Raw genomic sequence first — 24159 nt, 5'->3', positions numbered from 1 at the left:
TATCAGTTGATAAAATTTTCTTTGCAAATGTTTTATTTTATTTTATTTTTAAATCATGCATGTGCCCATTATTGTCCCACTAGGGACTCAAACCCTCAACCTTCCGTTTGGTAGGAGGAAATACCAATTGGATTAGGCCCTTGGTGGTGGGCAAATGTTTTTGATTTATATGTTTCTTAGTTTCTGCTAGGATATATGTGTGTGTATAAATTGAATTATTTCTGCTAGGATATATTGGAATTCTCAGTTGCTTGCTTTTGTTGGAATTGTCATTTTATGGTTAATTGTTTGATACATACTTGGTTGGTGAATCATTTCATTTGGCTTTGTTGAATGGCTATGTATATATGTATGTATATGTATGGATATATACATACATATACATATGTATATATGTATATGTCTGCATGTGTGTGTGTGTACTTGGATTCTTCAAATTGATTTAAATACCCGTGTCAAATGTGAGGCAACTTGGGTTTGGGCATGGGACTTATATCTGACTTGTTGGCTGCTGAACAAAACCAGCAAGCATAGCCATTTAGGGCAAGGGAAACACATTCCTAATTCACTACAAAATTTCTATTGCACCTTTTTAATCTGTTTCCCTGCTACATGGTCCTTTAGAAATGACAAGTATCCATCCAACTTGTTACAGTTCCTGACACTTCATTTTATTATAGGGCAGTGACGAAGAAAGACTTGAAGAATAGATGAATCTTACACTAGGACTTGCACCCAAAAATCTCACTTCATGTAATTTAGCATATAGCTGCATCTCGGTGGGTTGGTGTTTGATTGTTCTCTTGATATGTTTGAAAGAGTTGGAGAAATTTTCGTCCATTGATTTGTTCTTGTAATTTCTGTTTTGTCTGGAGGTATAATGATGACCAATGTCAATTCTTTTTACTAAAAGATTTGAATCAAAATGTCTGACCCAATTATAGTAGGATCTCGAGGCAAGGATGATGATGATGACATTCATTAATGCAGCAGATTCTTAACCTGATTTGACTTTTGAAAACCTCCCAGTGTTTTACCATATTGAAGTTCATGAAAATTGAGTTAAAGAGTAACATATATACTTGATTCCTTTTTGCTAGGAAGCACATGCACTTCTCTGAAGGTGCCATTTCTGTGTTTTAAACTGTCTATACCGAAACTTTATGGACAGTCCTAGACACGTGTTTGACACCTCATGTGTTTGTTTAACAAAAAAAAAAAAAAATGAATTTTATTATTTTGGAAACTACTATCACATTCCAAACACTCTGGCACAAATCTTATGTAGCACAGACACATCTTAAAAGGGGTCATGTGTGACTCTTTTCGATATACTTTAAATTGAGCAACCTTCCCCTTTTTTTTTTATTTTGTCTTGTGGAAAAAACAATTGACATTTATACACATTGTAATTACAAGTTAGGCATGCAATGAATTTTTTATTTTATTTTTTTGTATGATAAGAATATAATTGTAATGACAAAAACATAGTATGGGGATTTGGATCCTCTCCAATAGTTTCCCTCTCCAAGCACCATCCAACGGTTATAAACATGTCACATCATCAGTTGTGCAACTACCCACTATGTTATGGTTCCATTCATAACTAAATCCAAACAAAAATGGTGACGTGGCATGTTTATAACCGTTGGATGATGGCTTGGAGATGCTCGGAGAGAGAAATCATTGCAAAGGATCCAAATACTTAGAAACGTTTCTTTATCCTACTTTTTTAGGTTTTGACGTGTTAGCGTATTCATGTTATATATATCTGTGTGTGTGTGTGTGTCCCATCTCAATATCTGTGCTGTATTGGGTTTCTATACATACTTCTCTTCTAGCGCCCAATGCCAAATCTTCCCTTTCTCCAGCAAACCTCCCTAGCTACTTTCCTGGTAATACTCGGTTAAAAGGCATCATGCTTTAGAAACCCAAACGTCCCCCTCTAACAGGATAGCCCCTGTTCCTGTCCACCAAATGGTACTTGTGCTTCTTCCCCCCTCCCTTGCTGCAAGAAATTCCATTGCTGCTTTTGCAACATCTTCTGCTGGAAAAACAGGACGGTAATGAGACATGAAGTATGTAGGTAACATTGACAGGTGCCTTTGGTGAGTGTATGGTTACCCCTTTAATAGATGCTGCTTCTCCCAACTTGCTAGCTGCCCCTAAAATCTCTTTACCAATGCGTCCCAAATTGCTTTTCCTTTGAGCAACAATCTGAATGGGATGGACCAAATGCAAAGTGGGAAGCAGAGCCACTCTACACCCCATATTAATAACAAGCACCTCTACATCCCCGGCCTTCCGAGTTAAAATAAGGTCACTCTTGCTCAAATTAACTCTCATCCAACAAATTGTCTCGAAATATAGAGGCACACCAAATTTACCTCAACTGCTTGTTGTCTGCCCTACATAAGATGATTATATAATGTGCCAATGAAACAAACAGATATGAACAGAAGTCTTCTTACAGCACTAAGAAAGACTAGGGTTACTCCAATCAATGTCGGAGCCTAGATTTCTTTATGGACTTCTTGGAAAAGCCTGAAGAATTGTTTGTAAACCAATAATATTTCAGAATTGTACTGATTTTAGATTGATTTCAGCAAATAAGAGGGCCGTCCCTTTTGTAAGACAACTATTAATGGTGACTTTTTCAAGACTGACTTTTTAGCTATTCACAAAGCATTAATAACAACTTTTACCATTCCCATGACATCTTCAGATTCCCATACAATAATTACTACTTAATAATCTTTGACAGGACATTTTTCAAGGCACTATTGACAGCATCAATTTTGACTACACTTTCCAAACCACCATTAATTATTTGCATAAAACCCTCCTCCTTGAAGAAAACTTGCCCTCGAGTATGAAGCAGTTTACCACGATTTATAAAAAACTCAAACAGGGCCCTCTATTTTTTTGTTTCTTCTTTTCTGTACTTCAACAAAACATACTAATCTTCTGTTATTGACAAAGAATACCTTTGAACGAGCTTTCAAAGCTCTCTTTTGAAATTTAGTAGATTTTAAAAAACGGCTTGAACACAAATCAGGAACCAAGTCTTAAAGCAGTATAATTTTGAAATATATTTTTTTTTTTTTGATAAATAAAAAATTTTATAAAAAAACACTCCAAGGGGGAGCGGAACCCAAGAACGATACAAAAAGCCACTCAATCCTTCAAAGAGGCCAAAAAATCAACAATTTCCTCCAAAGATCTATGATCTCTCCCTAAAACCCAACAAAAAAGAGTGGAAATAATCGAGAATTTAAGCACCGAAATCGACATCGCCTTTCCTTCAAAATATCTCCTATTCCTTTCAAGCCAAATGCACCACCATACACAAAGCAGCGTAGCCCTCCACGCATCCTGACTGTGAGTCCCCACAGGGCAACCTCTCCAAGCCTCAATCAACCCTCTTGTAGATCTAGGCATAACCCAAAAAAGCCCAAATAAGCCAAGCATCAAATCCCAACACTCTCTAGCCACATAGCAATGAATGAGAAGGTGATCCACTGATTCCTCATTACGAAGGCACATAAAACAACGATTGATCACCACTTGGCTTATCCTTCGCAAATTATCCTGGGTTAGGATCTTTCCCAAAACCGAAGACCACACAAAGAAAGCCACCTTGAGAGGAGCCTTGGAGCGCCAAACAGACTTCCAAGGAAAACGAACATCAGGATCAAATGAGAGACACTTGAAGAAGGACCTCACCTCAAAACGCCTATGAGAGTTTGCTACCCAAGACCAACAGTCCGAATCCTCCTCCACAATCCTTTGGCGATAAAGCAGCTCCAAGAAGCGAATGACCTCCTCGATCTCCCAATCCTGAAAGTGACGCCTGAATCGAACATCCCAAACCAGTCTCCCATTATCAAGATGATAACAGTTGACCACCATGGCCTGCCTATCCGAAGCAATCCTGTAGAGCTGAGGAAAAGCGAGAGCGAGAGGAACATCTCCACACCACACATCCTCCCAGAAGCAAATCCTCCTCCCATCTCTAAGACGAAATCGAATGTGTTTAGAGAATTCATCCCAACCCTTCCGAATCACTTTCCAGACCCCTACCCCCCGAGGATCCCGCACTTCCAAGGAACTCCACCCTCCTCTCAATTCCCCAAAACGACACACCACAACCCTCCTCCAAAGCCAATGTCTCTCCACACCAAATCTCCACAACCATTTCCCGAGAAGGGCCTTATTAAATGGCACCAATCTACGGAGACCCAACCCACCATTTCGAAAAGGCCTGCAAACCTGATCCCATCGCACCAAATGGAACTTAAACTCATTAGCTCTACCTCCCCAAAGAAAATTACGCTGCAATCTCTCAATCCTCTCCGCAACTGAAGAGGGAATTTGAAAAAGAGAGATAAAGTAAGTGGGGAGGCAAGAGAGGGTGCTCTTAATCAGAGTGACCCTGCCGCCCTTGGAAAGATACTGCTTCTTCCAACCCGCTAGCCTTCTTTCAAATCTGTCCACCACTGGGTCCCAAATTCCTACACATCTCGAAGGAGCACCCAGAGGCAAACCTAAGTAAGAAATGGGAAATGACCCAGTCCTACAACCAAGAATGTCAGCAAACATCTCAATCTCAGGGACCTCCCCAACCGGCACCAAAACACTCTTGCCCACATTCACCTTAAGGCCGGAGACAACTTGAAACCAAATCAAAACACATCTCAAATATCTAATCTGGAACACATTCGCATCACAAAGAACTAAAGTATCATCAGCAAACATCAAATGAGAGATCTCCAACTGAGAAGCAACATCCCTGCCCACCCGGAAGCCCCTCAAAAAACCCAAATCTGAAGCCTTTCTCATCAATCTACTAAGGGCCTCCATCACAAACAAGAACAAGAAGGGAGAGAGAGGATCCCCTTGTCTCAAGCCCCTTGAGCTAGAGAAAAAACCGGAAGGAGCACCATTAACAAGAATCGAAAACCGAGCACTGGAAATGCAAAAGTGAATCCATCTCCTCCACCTATCACCGAACCCCATCCTCTCCATCAGATAGAGAAGGAAGCTCCAACTCACATGGTCATATGCCTTCTCTATGTCCAGCTTACACAGAACACCTGGGACCCCACTACGCAGTCTGGAGTCCACGCACTCGCTTGCAATAAGAACTGAATCCAAAATCTGACGACCACCGACAAAAGCATTTTGAGAATCCGAAATGATGCCATCCATAACTTTCCTCAGTCTAGAAGCTAAACAATTCTTTGTTTCTAAACAATTCTTCAGGCTCTTTTTTTGGTTTTTTGTTTTGTTTTCGTTTTTTTTTTTTTTTTTTTTTTTCTAGATTTTTCTATAGAAATCTAAGCTCCGACGTTGATTGGAGTAACCTTAGTCTTTCTTAGTGTTTTCTTTCTGTTTGGTTCGGCCAACAAGTGGGGCACAGTCACATGGTATCATATGACTATATAGATGTTATGTCCAGGAATGAAAGCAAATTGACTCAAATGAAGCAAGAAGGGAGAAAGGATTTGAGCCTGTTAGCTATGAGCTTCAAGATGATTTTATAAAGCGTACTACAGCAAGCGATGGGCAGAAGTCATTCAAGGAGGAAGGATTTTTTATCTTCGGACCAAGCGTAATAATGGTGTTAACGACTAGGAACTCTAGGACCTTTCCTTGGATCTAAAGGGGCATCACCATAGTCAAACTCCCCTGACACTTGAATTGCCAGGTAGTCAGGGGATCGAATTGATTGTAGAAACATGAACTCAGGAATGAAAGCAAATTGACTCACATGAATGCAAGAAGGGAGAAAGGATTTGAGCCTGTTAGCTATGAGCTTCAAGATGATTTTATAAAGCGTACTACAGCAAGAGATGGGCGGAAGTCATTTAAGGAGGAAGGATTTTTTACCTTCGGAACAAGCGTAATAATGGTGTTAATGACTAGGAACTGTAGGACCTTTCCTTGGATCTAAAGGGGCGTCACCATAGTCAAACTTCCCTGACACTTGAATTGCCAGGTAGTCAGGGAATCAAATTGATTATAGAAACATGAGTTCAATTATTTGATTTATTAGTGAACAAGGAAAAATATTATCTAGACGAGTGAATAGATTGACCTTTGGAAGTCCCCCGTCACGAGCCAGGAGAGATCCTTATCCTCCGCTGTTTCTGCCAAGGCAGACCAAAGACAAGACTGAACCTCTGTTTTTCTGATGGAGGAGGGGCCTCCCTCTTCAGGCGCTTCTTCTTCCCATGTAGGTTAGGAAAGAAAGAGAATGGCTTTCTCAGTTCATTCACTTTCTTCTCTTCTGACTACACAAGCAAAAACGAACTTGTGGCTCCTGCATCTCTATGGGGGCCCCTTCAAACAAGTTTGCTGCTAGGAGTACCTCTAGTCCAATGGTCCTAACCTGTGTTCAAACCCATCATCCCAAGCCTTCGCACTGACTTCTATTATTGGGGAATGACTCTCTGTCTGCCGCATCCCTCTCAGACCACTATGGCCTGGTAATCAAATGGGCTTCTAGTTGCTCTACTGGTCCAAAGCCATAACCTGCTTCTGGCATAAGGCAAGTGATGACAGCCTTTGTACTTCCAATTAGTAAATTTTTTTTGTTCAATAGGTTTTTGATTAAATTTTCAACAGGAATGCCAAATGCCCTTTGTTAACTACCGTCTACTCCAAAAGCTTAAGGCTCTATTAGACTTATCAAAAAAAAAAAAAGCTTAAGGCTCTATTAGAGAGGGTGTAACTTTTATATTTAAATCCTTCAACACGCCTCCTCACGTGTTTCAATTTTTTTAGCAGGGTGACAGTGAGGTTTGAACTCGAGACTTTGGCTCTGATACTATGTTAACTGCCATCTACTCCAAAAGCTTAAGCTATTAGAGAGGTGTAACTTTAATATTTAAATCCTTCAACACCCTTGATTACCACCAAGCAAATGGAGAATTTTTCTGCCTGGATCATGTTGTTCTACCCTAACTTGTATATGATATTGGTTTCTAAATTTAAATGCTTTTAATACTTTTCTTGTTTGTTATATTATTTGTGCCTTCAAAATTGAATCTTCTCTCTACTTTATATATATATATATATATATATATATTTCATTTTATATTATCCTATACTTGTATTTATGATCACGTGATAGATGTGGGTTATATGTTTTGTTCTCTTTCAAGGTAGAGGATGTGGTGTCTCGAGCTGCTGATGGAACTTCTGCTGTTCAAGAGTTAGACTTTTCTTCCTTGCGTTCTCAGCTAGGTCCTTTGGCTGCAGTAAGCATTGTCAATGTTTTTCTTCCTCTATGTTAAGGGGAAGCAGAACTTATCTATTGAACTAATGTGTTACTTTTTGTGAGACGTCTTTGTAGGCTAACATATTTGTTTTTCGTTCTAGATTCTTCTATGTATTGATGTTGCTGCAACTTCTGCGAGGTTTGCAGCTATGTCTCAGAAGCTCCTGGATCAGGCAAAGTGACTAAACTTTCATTGTTGAGATTGTGCTTGTGATTTCAACTAGATGCCCTACTTTTGTTTTGTTGGTTGGCTTTGACTTGGTTACTTCTACTAATTTCAAGACATCATGGGGTTCTTTACTTTTCTTTCAATGGAATGAGAATAGCACAACTTCCACTGAGCTCTTGAAAATTATGCGAGGAGTTGATGTCCCAGGGAAGCAGCAGGAAATTCCATGATGCCTTCTATTGTTTTCAGAGATTACTGTATTGTGTGCATGTGACTCTAAATTAACATTACCATTTCAGTTGTTATGACCCCTTTCTGCACCTTCAATGCCAGTCCTGATGCAGAGAATGCTAAGAAATGGGGAAGTCGGGAATTTCATATTGAGAATTCCCTGACTTTGTGTACTTAATTTTATAATTAAACTGAATCTGAGTTTATGTCAGGTATATATTGATGTGCTGGTGGTAGAATTAGGAGTCATGGAAATTTTAGGTTTGTTTATTTATTTGCTAGACATAAGCATTAGTTGTGATCCATGAGTCCTTTCTTGAGTCCATGTTATTGGGTCATTATAAGGGGTTCTTATATGGTCTAAGATTGCCTTTTGTGGATAAAATTATACAAGTTTTAAATTTTGGAAATAAAATTCTTTGTGTTTTAAGAAAACTTTCTGATATCTATTAAATCTTGCTATTAGTAGAGTTGAGTTCTAAATAATTTAAAATTGTGTGATGTTTCAGGACAATTTTTAAGGTAATCTAGGTGGGATTCTTGGATGATTATTCTTCTTAATTTTTCACCTTCTTTCTCCTTTTAAATTATTATTATTTTTTTAGTTTTTTCCCCTTGAAAGTTCAAGCAAACACACACACACACACACACACACACACACACACCCACTATATATTTTTGCCTCCACCGGGGCTCGAATGCTCAACCTTTGCAAAGGGGGAGGAGAGCTTATACCATCTAGGCTTTGGCACATCGTCTTTAAATTTTATTGTTTGCATGTTGCTAAAGAGTGCCTATGTCATCCCCAAAACCTTAACATACCATGTCTTAACCAACTATAAGCCTTTCCTTTGCCCTTTGATCTTTAGTGTAAGACCTCACACCTAATTTTAATTGTTGTCCCCAGTTTGCAGCTCTATAGTTACAGCATATTGAATCTTTCTTCTCCCTTTTAAACTGTAAATCCTTACTCTTTTCAAAATTGTTGGACAACCATTTGCACAAAAGCTTCCTCCTCTCATACATGAAGAGTCAAATAGATGGACAAAGGAGAATAAAAAGACAATTTAGGTTGGGGAAACAAATGTAGATGGAGGGACTTGAATTCAGGATATGAGAGTCAAAACTCTAATATCAAGTGGGATATCCATGTGTCAAAATCTTAAGCTGTTAGGAAATGGGCCAAACAATATGTATTGAGCTCTTTAATAATCAAAACCCTTCACCTATATAATTGTAGGTAGAATGAGGGAGTTCTTGGACAGGATCATTTTTGGACTTCCAAAACGCTTTTGTTAGAGGTCGTCAGATTTTAGATTCAATTCTAATTGTTGGCGAGTGTGTGGATTCTAGATTGAGTAGTGGGGTCCTTAGTGTTTTGTGCAAGTTGGATATCGAGAAAGCTTATGGTCATGTTAGTTGGAGCTTTCTTCTTTACTTGCTTGAGAGGATGGGGTTCAGAGAGAGATGGAGGAGATGGATTGAGTTTTGCATTTCCAGTGTTCATTTTTTGGTCCTTGTGTCTTTAGCAGTTCAAGGGGATTGAGATAGGGGTGATGGTCAAATTGGTTTGGTAGAGCCACCTTACCAAGAGGAGACTATCAAATTGTCTTCACAACAATTTTGAAACGAAATAGAAGAACAATGCAAGAGAAAACGAGAAATTGCAAAGAATTGCAAAGCAAATTTTATTTGTTGGAAAAATAATAATATCTTCAACTAAAACTGATTGAACCCTAGAAATTACAAGGCTTTATATAGAATTTCTTCCTCCCCAATCCGAGCCTTATATTAGTTAACTACCAAATATAAAATAAAATAAAAATAGGAAAGCTGCTGAAAATTAGAAAACTACTCAAAAATGAAAGCTGATGAAAATCAGAATACTACTCAAAATAAGGAAACTGAAATATGGAAAGTTTCTGAAAAAGACAAATTCCACTTGCAGAAATTTGAAATTCTGCCTGCATCATTTCTCCACCACCAAAGCTCGTTGATAAGCCTCCGAAACTGACCAAAATGAATGCAAGAGTAGAACTTCTTGTATGTTGGGAATTAGTCGGCTAATATAGGGAGCCACAATATGTTCTTCACTCTCCGATAGGTCATTGCGTGCTAGCAACTCAAAAAATTCTGTAGTGTAATCTTCCACACTACGGCATCCTTGCCTCACATTATGCAAACGTTGGTGCATCGATTCGACATAGTTGAAAGGCAAAAATTGTTTCTTCAACCTTTTGTTCATCTTCTTCTATTCTACAATCTTTTGTTTACCCCTATGCTTCCGGATATTCTGTAGTCCTACCATGCCGATGCTCTATCTTTAAAACGAATAGCTGTGAATTTGACCTTCTTGTGAGAGGGTGATGCCACCTTACCAAGAGGAGACGATCAAATTGTCATCATAGCAATTTTGAAACGAAATAGAAAAATAATTATGCAAGAGAAAAGGAGAAATTACAAAGAATTGCAAAGCAAATTTATTTGCTATAAAAATAATCTCTTCAACTAAAACTGATTGAACCTAAAAATTTCAAGGCTTTATATAGAATTTCTTCCTCCCCAATCCTAGCTTTATATTAGCTAACTACCAAATATAAAATAAAACCAAAGCAGGAAAGCTGCTGAAAATCAGAAAACTATTCAAAAAGGAAAGCTGATGAAAATAAGAAAACTTTCAAAATATGGAAGCTTGCTAGAAAATATAAATTCCACTTGCAGAATTTGAAATTCTGCCTGCATCAGTCTTCCCGTGTTGGAAAAAACTTGCCCTCGAGTTTGGAGCAATTTTCCACGATCAATCAAAAATCCAAGCACGGCTTTCCCTCCCTCCTTTCTTCTTTTCCGAACTCAAATCAAATACGTTAATCTTCTTATACTAACAAAGAATACAGTTTCAGAACAAACATGAATTTTGAAATTGGGTAGGTTCGCAAAACTCGATATCCTGAACTAGAAGTTTAATCAACTTTAATTTTTCTTCCAACAACTGCCTAGTATTTGTATTGTTCTCTAAGAATTCATCCCAAACCATATCATAAAAGTAAAATCCGTTGTTTTTCATTTGCATGGATCCAAAATCTTCATGATCAACCACGCATACTTCATGTTGAGATCCTTCTTTTGTAGTTTCCTTATCATCCTCATGTTTTGGAATTAATAGTGGCTTTTGCATGACCAAGAATTCACCTATATCTCCATATATGATATCATCCTTTTCCTCCAGGTAATCATCATATTTTGGTTTGACCATTGGGGTTGCATCATCTTCCTCGATCAAAAGTTGTTTTTCTTCTCCACCAAAATTTCCTACCAATTCAGGAATTTCCTCCATAAACTCACCATCCCAACGACTTTCATCAAGTAGAATAGGTGTTGGTTTAGGTGTTGTATTGCTGCAAAAAGGATTGAAAAAATCCTCTTCATGAAAACCAGAAATCTGGAAATTGATATTTGTCGGCCAATAACGATCAGTCCGCTCGTCGAGTGATCTATGGCGACATGAAAAATACGATTTTTTCGTGATAGTCTTGGTGTCTGATACATCATCATCCACCAAAACATTGTCATCAAACCCAATAGTTGAGTCAACAACTCAACCTGTCTCCGCAAAAACTTTATCTTGTCTTCATGTTACTTGGGTAGGGGTTCGGCCAGAACCTGCACTCTACGATTTCCTCCTCTCGGTAGTTGTCGTGGAGGCATGATTGAGCAGTCGGGAAGTCAAAACCAAAGCTCTGATACCAAACTGATGCCGCCTTACCAAGAGGTGATGATCAAATTGTCTTCATAGCAATTTTGGAATGAAATAGAAAAATAACGATGCAAGAGAAAAGGAGAAATTGCAAAGCATATTTTATTTGCTTTAAAAATATTCTCTTCAACTAAAAGTGATTGAACCTAAAAATTACAAGGCTTTATATAGAATTTCTTCCTCCCCAATCCTAGCCATATATTAACTAACTACCAAATATAAAATAAAACCAAAACAGGAAAATCAGAAAACTACTCTAAAAGAAAGCTGATGAAAATAAGAAAACTAATCAAAATAAGGAAACTTTCAAAATATGAAAGCTTGCTAGAAAACATAAATTCCACTTGCAGAATTTGAAATTTTGCCTGCATCATAGGGTATCGCAGGGTATTCAAAAGTTTTTAGCCAATCAATAAACCCCTCTGCCATAAGACTCCCGTGAAAGGTGGCATTCAAACTTTTTTCAAAAGAACCCTGAACATGGAAGGCGTGAAAAGAGCTCATCACCTCGTCACGGACCACTTCCCAGCACTCCAAAAGGAATCTCACAGAAAACCCATCTGGACCAGGAGCTTTATCCCCATTACAGCTCTTCAAAGCAGACAAAACTTCCTCTTCCGTAAAAGGCTCTTCCAAAGCAAAAGGCTTCTCACTAGAAATAGAGTCAAAGTGTAGCCCAGCAAGCAGAGGACGCCAACCAGCTGGTTCAGTGAACAATTCCAAGAAGTAATCAGTAAAACCCTTACAAATCTCCTCCTCCTTACTAAACATCTCCCCATCTATCCGAATCCTCCCAATATTATTGCCCCTTCTCTGAGCATTAGGAAGATGATGGAAAAATTTAGTATTATTGTCACCTTCCTTGAGCCACAAAGCTCTAGACTTCTGTCTCCACGAAATCTCTTCCATGGCGGCGATCTCAGCAAACTCTGCCTGACATTCCACCCTCCTAAGCCTCACGGGAACCGACAAAAGACCCTGACCCTCCATCCTATCAATATCAGCGATCTCAGAAGAATACGATTCTTCCGCCAAGCCAAATTCCCGAAAACTTCTTTGTTTCAAACTTTAAGATCATTCTTCAAAAGACGCAACTTGCCCGCCAGAGAATGACTAGGGGAGCCACTCACACCATAACCCATCCACCAGGATCGGACTTGATCCAAAAAACCTTCAGCCCGAAGCCAAATATTTTCAAATCTGAAGGGGGACTTTCTGCAACGCAACCCACCACAATCCAGCATCAACGGAACATGATCAAACAAAGGACGAGCCAAGGTGGACTGGACAACATCAGAAAACTTCTCCTCCCAATCATTCGACAAAAGGAATCTGTCAAGTCGAGACAGAGTAGGAGGATAGCGACCACTAGACCAAGTGTAAGGCCCACCCACCAAAGGCAGATCAAACAAATAAAAAGCATCAATAAACTCCGAGAAAGACACCATATCAGCTGTCCATCTGCCCCCGGTCGATCTCTCAAAAGGGGATCGCACAACATTGAAATCCCCACCAATACACCAAGGCATCGACCATCTCCTACGAACCTCCCCCAATTCCTCCCAAAGTAAATGGCAAACACAATCATCTGTAGGACCATAAACACCAGAAAAGACCCAACAAAAACCATCCTCCACCATAGAGAAAACGCATGAAGCCGAGAAACGCCCAACCTGAGAATCCAACAAAGAGATCCACCGGTTATCCCACATAATCAAGATACCTCCCGAAGAGCCAACCGCATCCAAAGCATACCATTCCACAAATCTCCCTCCCCACAAGCTTCGGACAATCACATCCGTCATTGAGGCAATTTTAGTTTATTGCAAACATACAACATGACCACGCGCTTTCCGAATCACCGATTTCATTACTTTCCTTCTAGCCGGGTCATTGAGACCCTGGACATTCCAAGAAAGAATTTGTAGCTTCATTGGGAAATAGAAGAGTTAATCAGTACCCCCCTCCTTCCACTGGCCCTCTCCTTAGACCCCCTTCTCCTCCTTTCGTAAGTGACAAGCATCGTGGGGCTCTGACTATCCCTCTCCTCCCTCACCACTGGAATGCTCTCCCTGCTACCCAATTTATCAGCAAACTGAGAATTAAGAACATCGAGGAATAAATTGGTCGCCTCCTCCATCCGACCCTCAAAAGAAACCCCCAAAAGGGAGCCCACCTCAGTGCCTTTTTCCTTCACCCAATCATCCTCCCAGTTAGCCACTCTTGTAATCAAATCAGTACCTTCCACAAAATCCCCTTCCGGTCTAACAACAGCCAAAGGGGTAAACAAATTCAGATCAGATTCACATCCATTCCACAAAACCATTCCCAAGCCCACTTGTAATGAAGAATACGACTCATTCACCCCATTCTCAATATTCTCCACATTCGACAAGGATGGAGAGCAGCTAGATAACGGGGTCCCAAACACCTCGTTAGCCAAATGTTCATTCTGCTCAAACTTAAGACCTTTCAAAGCAAAATGAGATCGTAAATCATTCAAGAGCACAACTGCTGAGGCATCATCAATCTTGATTTTCACGTCTCGGCCCACACAAACAGTAATACGTTCACAATTAACATCACATATCTGGGAGGATCCTAACTCGTTGCCCCTGCTTCCACCATGACGATCATCACAAACAGGTTCCGGCTCCTTTTCAACAATCGGGGACAAACACTTTGTAACGGAAGAACTCGCACCATTTTTCAACCCCAAATTCCGTCGTGACTCCCCACAAGGGTGGGAAGAAAAGGAAGAAGAAGGGAGAGAAGGAGAAGGTGCTTGCGAAACAAAAGACCTACCCGAATCAGCCGGAATCCACTTTTGTTTCTCCTTTCTCGTCCACCTTTTCTTAAAAGCCGGAAGAAAAACCTTCTTCTTCAAACGATGCTTCTGTACAATCCTTCTAGAGCCTCGATCTCCTCTAGAACTAGAACTTTCATTCAACATATCAGATGGTTGAGAGTTAACGCCATCCACTAAATTACTCAAGGGTTCAAAGCGATTATCCATAACTGGCCCAGAAATGGAAAGAGAAGATCTCAGACCACTCTTTGATCCATAGTCCAACTCGTTAGTTCCAGGAGCCAAACAAACAACTTCTTTTGGATGGGCCGCTCCATTTCCATCCGATCCACATGATGGCACATGTCTCAATCCAGTCATGACAACCCCAGGCCTACAAAAGGAAGGCCCAAACGGTTCAGAGACCCTATTCACTAGCCCAACATTAGGCTCAGCCACAGACTCAATTTTAGACAAAGTCAACGCATTTTTTGAGACCCTAGATTTTGAAATTGCATCGGATCCAGCTGTCCTCCAGTTTAAACAGCCCATCCCTCTACGCCAACCACGTGTAAAACCATTAGGTCTCTCCCTCCCACGCGCTTGACTCGTGTGAAAAGAATTGTGATGTCGGTTCATCTTCCACATCTGTATGAACGCCGGAAGGCCAAGCCCGGTGAAACACCCACCTTTGTTTCTCTCCCAGAATCCCTTTTGCCGGCGATGGTCAGACTTAATCGAAGAGCCTTCCTTTCTTCTCAGAGTGAAAAGATGATGAAAGAATTTCGAATTTCGAACCCAAAGATCATTACTCCATTCCATCCATCTCTGATACTCAACCAAACCCTTCTTCCCCATCGAATCCCATCTTAACCATTCGGACTCCTTTAGCAAATGCGAGCCATCACCTCCTTCCAAACTGTCCGTCGTCGGCACAAGAACAGGAGGCTTCTCTTCCCACACCGCAACTTTGTAACAAAACCGGTCATCGTGAATGAAGACAAAAGGAGGGCATACTTTTCCGTTTGACACTATGATACGAACCCTTTCAGCGTCGATAGTTTCATCAGCATCCACCCATATAAACCCACCACACAAATCTCCAACCGTAACGAATAGGGAATGACTCCAAAGGTGAAGAGGGAGACCATAAAGCGTCACAATCTTCAGACCCTGTCCTTTCAGAATCTTAGAACACCCCACCCTAAAATTCCAGGGATCCACTCGTAGAGTGGCCGTCCCCCATACACGGCGACCTTCTTTGAGCACACGTGAAGCCTCAGCCGGAGAAGGAAATCGAAAAAGCAGTAATGAATCTGGCAAAGGAGAAACAATAACACCAGAGGAAACCTTCCAGACACGAGAAGCCCAAGTCGCTATTTGGGCTTTGGTGAGCGTTGGAAGAGATGGATTCTTTTCTGTATTTCCAGTGTTCGATTCTCTGTCATTGTGAATGGAGCTCCGACGGGTTTTTTCTCTTCTTCGAGAGGGTTGAGACAAGGGGATCCGCTTTCTTCATTCCTGTTCCTTTTTGTGATGGAAGCTCTTAGCAGATTACTAAAGAAGGCAGTGGAGTTGGATTTTTTGAGAGGCTTTCTGGTGGGCAGGGATGTTGCTAACCAACTAAAGATCTCCCACTTGATGTTCGCGGACGATACTTTAGTGCTTTGTGATGCTTATGAGTCTCAATTGAGATATCTGAAATGCGTTTTGATTTGGTTCCAAGTTATCTCTGGCCTTAAGGTGAATGTTGGTAAGAGCATCCTGGTACCTGTTGGGGATGTCCCTGAGATCGAGAGGTTTGCTCAGATTCTTGGATGTTGCACTGGATCATTTCCCATTTCTTATTTAGGGTTGCCTTTGGGAACTCCTTCGAGATGCGTAGGGAGTTGGGATCCAGTTGTACATAGATTTGAGAAGAGGCTGGCAGGTTAGAAAAAGCAGTATCTCTCAAAGGGGTGTCGGGTTACTCTGATTAAGAGCACCCTTTCTAGCCTCCCCACTTATTTCTTCTCGCTCTTTCAGATCCCTTCTTCTGTGGCTGAGAGAATAGAGGGGGGAGGAGGGGAGTTCAAATTTCATTTGGTTCGATGGGAGCAGGTGTGCCGTCCGATTCGGCGTGGAGGTTTAGGATTAAGGAGATTGGTGCCTTTCAATAAGGCTCTCCTTGGGAAATGGTTATGGAGGTTTGGGATTGAGAGGCATTGGCTTTGGAGGAGAGTTATCTTAAGCAAGTTTGGGGAGATTAGTGGTGGGTGGTGTTCTGCTGAGATTCGCGGTACTAGAGGGGTGGGGGTCTGGACTATTATTTGGAAAGGGTGGGATGATTTTTGCAAGTATGTTCGCTTTCGGATCAAAGATGGCAGAAGGATCAGATTTTGGGAGGATCTTGGTGTGGGGAACTTCCTCTTGCTCTTGCTTTTCCACGGCTCTATAGGATTGCTTCTCATAGACAGACCATGGTGGTTAACTGTTATCACCTTGATAATGGGAGACTGACTTGGGATGTCCAGTTTAGGAGACATTTTCAGGACTGGGAGATTGAGGATGTTACTCGTCTTTTGGAAGTTTTGTACCGTCAGTCGATCATTGTTGGGGATTCGGATTGCTGGTTTTGGGTTCCTAACTCTCACGGTCGGTTCGAGGTTAGGTCCTTCTTTAAGTGCCTTTCGGTTGATTATGGAGGCTCTTTCCCTTGGATGTCTATTTGGCGGTCTAAAGCCCCCCTTAAGGTTGCCTTTTTTGCATGGACTTTCGTCCTAGGCAAGATTTTAACCCAGGATAATTTGAGGAGGAGGAATCTGGTGGTGGTTAATCATTGTTATATGTGCTTGTGTGATGAGGAGACCGTTGACCACCTTCTTTTGCACTGCAGTATGGCCAGAGATTGTTGGGATTTGATGCTTGGATTATTTGGAATCCATTGGGTTATGCCTAGGTCTTCTAGAGGGTTGATTGAGGCTTGGAGAGGTGTCTCTGTTGGGGCTCTTATTCGGGAGGCTTGGAGGGCTACGCTTCTTTGTATTTGGTGGTGCATTTGGCTCGAGCGAAATAGGAGATATTTTGATGGAAAGAAGAAATCTATTTCTGCGCTTAAATTCTTTATTATTTCCACTCTTTTTTGTTGGGTGTCAGGGAGATATTATAAATCTATTGAGGAGATTATTGTATTTTTGGCCTTGTTGAAGTTTTAAGGCGCTTTGTGGCCTTTTTGTTTTCTTGGGTTCCGCTCCCCTTTTTTGAGCGTTTTCAATAAATTTTACTTATCAAAAAAAAAAAAAAAAAAAAAAAAAAAAAGACTCGTGAAATTCAGGAATCTCAATTTTGATACTCGCTTCCCAACGATGGTCGATTCGATCGTCGAGTGATCTGTGGTGTCGCGAAATATAAAATGGATGTTTCGCGAAAGTTCTAATGTCGGACAGATCATCCTTCATCAGAAAGTTGTCATCAACCGGCTGGTTGATAACATGTCGTGCCAATTGCTGGTTCAACATCTCAACTTGTATCCGCAGATTCTCAACTTCATTTTGGACTTGCTGGGGTTAGGGCTTGGCTGGAACTTGCATCCTATGTGTTCTCTTGGTTGTTGTCGTGGAGGCATGATTGAGCAGTTGGAAAGCCGAACCTGCCGCCTTACCAAGAGAGGACAAACAGTTGTCGTTTAAAGCAAGAAATAAATAAATGAAGAAGGAAAATAATGCTAGAACAAGGAGGAAAACAAACGAACAAACACTCGTTGCTGCTAATCTATTAAAAAAAATAATATTAATCACCACCTCTCCAATACCCTAGCCACCCTATATATAGAGTCTCCTAGCAATCCTAGCCATAATTGGCTTAATTACAATAAAGGAAAGTTACTAAAAATCTCCAATACCCTAGCCACCCTATATATAGAGTCTCCTAGCAATCCTAGCCATAATTGGCTTAATTACAATAAAGGAAACTTACTAAAAATCAGAAAATTACAGAAATCAGAAAAGGTTCCAAAAATCAGAATATGGAAAATTTCCAAAAATAAGAATATGGGAAGTTTCCAAAAATTCAGAAAGCTGCCAGCAGAAAATTAGGGATTTTATTTTGCCACTGCATCAGTTAATGTGTGCAAAATTATTTATGTCCCAACAGAAGAAATTAATGCCATTCTTGTGTTGTACTCAAAAAAATTTCAGGTGCTTGTGGTGTTAACTAGAAACAGGGCAAATTGGAATTAGATATAAGGCTCAATTTAGACCTTAATTAATCATGTTTTGGTTTCATTTGAGTTTAACTTGTATTATGTGTAGTCTAATATGTTATTATTGTTGTTTTTATTCATTTTTTTATTATATTATATATTTTTAGGTTTTCTGGACTTGAACTGAAGTGGTGTTCCATGGGTGTAATCTTCTTCTTCTTCTTTTAGTATTGTCATTGGATTTTTGGTAGGTCCAAAATGCTCTTATCAGTGTGTCAAAGTTTTTTGTGTTGGGGTTGTAGTCTGAGCAATTGTAAGATTCAAGCGGTGTGCAAAGATCTTTTTCATTTTAAATTCAGTGTAATTTGGTTTTGTGATTCTAGGAATAGCTTTTGAGGCTTTATGTGTTGTGTCATGTGTGTAACGGTTGACCTGGAATGAAGCTTAAAGTATACTAGGCGAGATTCCTGGCTTCTTTTGTTCTTTTACTTTTTTATTCTCTGCAATCAAATTTTACAGTCCTAATCTGATGGAGCTCTTACTTTTTAGCTTTTTACCTGACACTACTTCCATACACCCCTAAACCTTTTTTTACGTGTTGACCTTTAAAAATACCTGCTGTCTGTAATTTTTAGCAATCTATTTTTTTGATCATGAACAACCTATACAAGCGAATTCTATTTTACCTTTAAATCCTTTACCTAAAAGGTTTTTGTTGCTCTAATGTGTTGAAAAACTAGTTGCGGGTGGCACTACTTTAATTGTTGTTCTACATCGGGTTTGTTTGCCTTCTTATTTTCTATTTTATTTTTTGCAGTGTATCTGTAGAAGTTTTGGTGATCTCTCTCTTCCTCCTTTTTTTATTTTTTTATTTTTTTATTTTTCCCTTCGGCTTATGTGTTTCTAGCTCTGTCTTCCCACCTTACATTGTTTCTAGCTCTTTCTTCCCACCTTACATTTGGTGTCACTACCATTTATGCTTTCTTTTATGGTGTGTTTGATGTTTTCAATTTTGTAGCAAAGTTAAGTGCTTCAAAATAGTTTGGTTTGAGACACTTATCAGAAAAAAAAAAAAAAAAAAAATAGTTTGGTTTGAGACAGTGCATCAACTTTGTCTTATGCAGGCTCAGATTATGTTATCTGAAATTTATCCCGGAGGTTCTCCTAAGATAGGCTCAACTTATTGGGATCAGATACATGAAGTTGGGATTATTTCTGTAAACAGGCGTGTTCTCAAGCGTCTGCATGAATTTTTGGAACAGGTAACTGTTTGTGATGTGGCTCATTTGTAAATCCCTTTTACTCATATTATGAAAGCAGAAATACAAGAGAAATATGTAAACGCCTGAATGAAAATGCTTGCTCATTCACAGTTGTGGTATTTATATACTAAAAGAGCACATGCTAAATATTACAAGAAACGAAATCAAATAAAATCACGGAAGACTTTATACCTAAATATATGCATAAATAAAGTTATATTCCTTGATTCTAGGCTATCATATCTCGGCTAATATAGTAGGTCATATCCCATGATTCTAGGTTATCATATCTCGGCTAACAATGAACTGTCATTAGGTGTGGAAATTTGTGATTGAAATGAGTAGAGAATTGTTTAATAGCTTCATTTCCTCTTTTGTAAGCTGTTTTGTTAGTACATTACCTTGTATGGTTGAAACATACAATGTGCCAATGTAGTAGATACATCTTAGTTGATAGTGTTTGTCTAGGTCTCCATTTCATTTTAATTTGATATTTGGATCAGGTCAAGTTGTTGAATGTTCTAAAATGCTATTTACAGATGATAGGATGATGCTTTCTTGTTGCTTTAATTTTTTTCTATGATAAGAAACACAATTTATCTTCTAACAGAGAAGTGCAAGTATAAAATGATAAAGAAGTTTTGAAATTTAATTTTCATTTTTTCCCCCTAGAGAAGGCGTTAAAATGGTACATGTTTAGACAAAGTAGGGCTTTTGGGACTTGAACTGAAACTGCTGGTGGAAAATTTGAGTTCGAATATAAAAGATGGGTTGTGAAAAATATATATATAAAAGATGGATGTTTTTATGAAGTAATTTCTTTTTTTTTTTTTTAATTGAAAATTTCAATGAAATTACTACAGGAAATTAGGAAGGGAGGCAAGGTTCAAAAACCATCATAATCAAGTTAATCTAGTCCACGGTACAAGAAAACCAAGAAAGTTGCCATAAAGCAAAATTTGATTGCTAAAGAATCAATGTTATGCAATAATACCATAAAACCATTCTAAAGATGAGATATGAAACCCAATCATATGATTGATGTTCAATTCTTTTCCAATTAGAGGTGGTATTACAACGAATGTAGCGAACCAAGAACAAAACAAGAATCACGACAGAAAAGTAAACACGCCATCCACAAAGAACAGGACGATTTTGTCACGGCCCGAATTTGTAGGACCCGTGAATATGAAAGAAATAAACCAAGTCCTTAGGTTCCCAATTGAACCCTAGTATGGTGCTCACCTAAAATATCACAAAACCTGTTTTAAGTCCTCATACCACCATTTATCATGCTAGAGCTTCAAAATCAACACACTTCATATATTTACAAGCACCAAGTTGGATAACCATAGCCTTAGTTACATATCATACATGCCTTACATCAAAGGTGGTACAAGTCCCTCATGTAGCGTAGTTATATCATTAGATTACGTGCTCACAACAAAATATATGTAGACATTATTTCATGAATAGCATCAATTTACACCAAAAGCTATGACATGCTAGTGTGCACAAGACAAAGCGGATTGCAAGCTTCACATGGCAACTTTAAGGATGAGATTGAGGAGTCTTTACCTCCACTTGTTTTTCACCTGAAATGTTGTCAACGGGTGAGCTTAAAATTGCTTAGTAGAGAGTGGCTAAATAACACTTCCTAAAGTCTTGTAAGTCATGCTCACATAGCACACAGCGAAACAAAGAAGAAGGGATCATGCTATGGGGATAAAAGTAAGAGGAGATATACAGGTTACCACAAATTCCAAAGAGTAATACCACGATGGCATACTGGTACTACAACATAATTCCAACAAAATAGCTTTAGGAACATCATCCAAATCATATACTAATGAACACCTATGCATCATGAAGTCCGCCCCATGGACTCACACACAACACAACCTTGTGATCCAAAAACCAACACAAAGACATGGATTGGTTCATGACCCGAATGTGGGGTACCTTCCCATATCCCTACCCTCGCTTCACGGGTTACTAGCCCATCGGTAACGACACCCGCTTGGCAAAGTTTTGGGATTTTCAACCCTAGAGCCATGCCCTTCTTATTTCAACCTCAACCAATCTTTTTGTCAAACCATTTTCCACAAACTTAGGAAAATCAGCACCATAAACTTATGGAAACTCAATACTCACACTTGTGTTCCACCACACACACTCTCTCTGCAATGCAATGTGAGTAATAATCAAGGGATTGAGCTAATACATGCTTCCAAAATGGGCAGCCAGAAAGAACGACTTTCATATAGACATGTTGACAAACACACAGCATGCTAGCACATAAGTAAAACAATTGTACATGTTGAATCCAATTATAACGTCAAGATAGGACAATTCATCCATTTACATGATTCCCATCATCTTCCTATAATTCCCAGCACCTTCCTATAATTTCCAGTACTTAAATATAACTTTCAGCACTTTAAATATAAATTCCAGCACCTATACATATAATTTCCGGCACCTAAATGAGGTTTTCCAGCAATAAATCTTAATTTCCAGAATCTCCAGCAACTAATATATATAATTTCCAGCATGGATTTATAAGTTTAAGCACTTAAACATCAACATGTATACATTTATATATGTCTACACTAGAATTTACAACATAAGAGTATACTAGTATACAAATTAACTTACCAATCATGCTAGAACTCAAATAGGAAAGCTAATACACCAACTACATCACGATTAACATGGATTACAAGCATGATAGTAAACCCATCATCATTGTATGCTATAAAATGTCTACACTAGCATGCTATGTAAGGAGAAAACATACAATCCCTTACATAAACCAAGGAAAATTGGTAGTTAGACACCCCCACCTCACTTAGAAGAAAAAGCCCCAATTCAGCCCAACATGAAGATGCTCCAAATTGAAAATAAAAATCATAGGGTTGTAGCTCTTGATGTGATCTCCAAGATTTCCTTGTATGACTTTGTCTAAATCTCAAAGGAAGCTAATGATACATGGCCATGAAATTCTAGTTCTAGAAAAAGAAAGTAGATAGAGGAGAAGTGTCTGATGCCAAATGATGAGGCTGAAAATGCCTTTATCTCTTCCTCTCTCTTCACTTGTATACTAGATATACACAATTACCCCAAAAGTCAAACAAGGGCCCCACCAAATTCCCTTAAATTACAAGCATGCCATGTATGGATAAACATCTATAAACATATGCATATAATGTCCTACAACATATCCACCATGCTATGCATGTCTCTACACCACATAAAATAAAATAAATGGTGTCGGGAATAATTCCCTAACACACAATCCAACATGGGCCCACACAAGCGACCTCCCGGCCCACGAACCCAGAGTGAAGGGAAATTATCCTAAATGCATTTATAAGAGTCCGTGACTCTAAGAAAAGCCTAAAATAATCCCAAAATCCCATTACACATATCCCCATCCCATTAAAATATGTATTGCACATGAATGTGAGAAAAGGAAAAATAAAAACACCGTCATCACAGATTTATGTGGTCCGGCATAAGCCTACTCCAATGTGAATTTAACGGAAGATTTCACTATGCAAAAATTATAAAATGTGTTTTATTTTGACTTAAATGAATCTGTATAAGTTTGAGTTGGTTTAGAATTGTTGCCAATATTGGTGATTGAATGTTGTTACAGTTTAACCTATTTGCCTTTTTGGAGACATGAAATTCTTTATAATTGGAATCTTGTGATGATCTTTATATGTCCAAAAAGCTAGATTCAATAAGCTTTCCAATGCTATATTATTTACTTAATTTAAAGTTCTTTGGACTCTCAACTAAATCTTGTTCTTGCCAAAAGTACAGACTTACGGACATTGTTATTGGAAACTTTGTTGATGTGATTAATCAGATCCTCAAAAATTTAGTGGTGTTAAAGGGTTTTAGGGTTCTAAAACATGGAAAAGGAAAAAGGGGAGGATCACTCCGTAGAGATCTAAGACGTGTTTTTTCTTGCGCAGGCTTGCACATCATTGATGAGCTTAAAGCATGTTAATATTTGAGTGAGATATTTCTTTTACGCATAGTTTTTTTGGGAAATGATTGGGAGAACCTTAACTCTTTGTGTGTTTATGTTGTGAAGTATTAATTGATAATTTTGAGGAGCAACTAGTGGAAGAGACACCATTATAAAGTATTTCACACATTTGGTTTAGTTATTTTTCTTATGGAGAAGAATTGGTTTAAGTGGTGGATTATTTAGCTTACTCTCACGGCTGAAGAAGAAGAGGATCGTTTGGAGCAATAGCATTAAAATTGAGAGTAGTAGGTTAGTGATTTTTGGATGGCTCCTAGATTGGCTGGAAATATTGTACATGGGAGGTAAAGCAATGTGACAACAGTTGTGGGTGGGTGTGATGTGGGAGGGTGCGAGAGACACTGGGCGAGCTATCACACTAGAAGGCTATGGGTTTCATGACTCCACATCGCTTGAGGAAGGTAAATGTGAAGTGCTTTATTTAGGT

General features: G+C 39.1%; 1 protein-coding gene across 4 annotated transcripts in view; it reads left to right on the top strand.

Annotated features, from left to right (window-relative positions):
* The window catches only part of LOC132286709 (uncharacterized), a 93630-nt gene that overhangs the window by 26891 nt on the left and 42580 nt on the right, over positions 1–24159 (top strand). For all 4 annotated transcript variants that reach the window (XR_009472844.1, XM_059789074.1, XM_059789073.1 and 1 more), the window contains 3 exons: positions 7170–7265; positions 7387–7458; positions 19532–19669. Coding sequence is in view for 3 of the 4 variants with exons in the window: in XM_059789074.1 (XP_059645057.1) it covers positions 7170–7265; positions 7387–7458; positions 19532–19669 (306 nt within the window). In the remaining variant the exon portion in view is untranslated. The remainder of the gene's footprint in view (positions 1–7169; positions 7266–7386; positions 7459–19531; positions 19670–24159) is intronic.

This window comes from Cornus florida, unplaced genomic scaffold (genome assembly GCF_030987335.1).
Source record: "Cornus florida cultivar Cherokee Brave unplaced genomic scaffold, ASM3098733v1 CherokeeBrave_3.0.0_Hap2_Chr11, whole genome shotgun sequence".
NCBI lineage: Eukaryota > Viridiplantae > Streptophyta > Magnoliopsida > Cornales > Cornaceae > Cornus > Cornus florida.
Note: the sequence above shows the minus strand (reverse complement) of the source record. Positions and strands in the feature narration are given on the sequence as shown.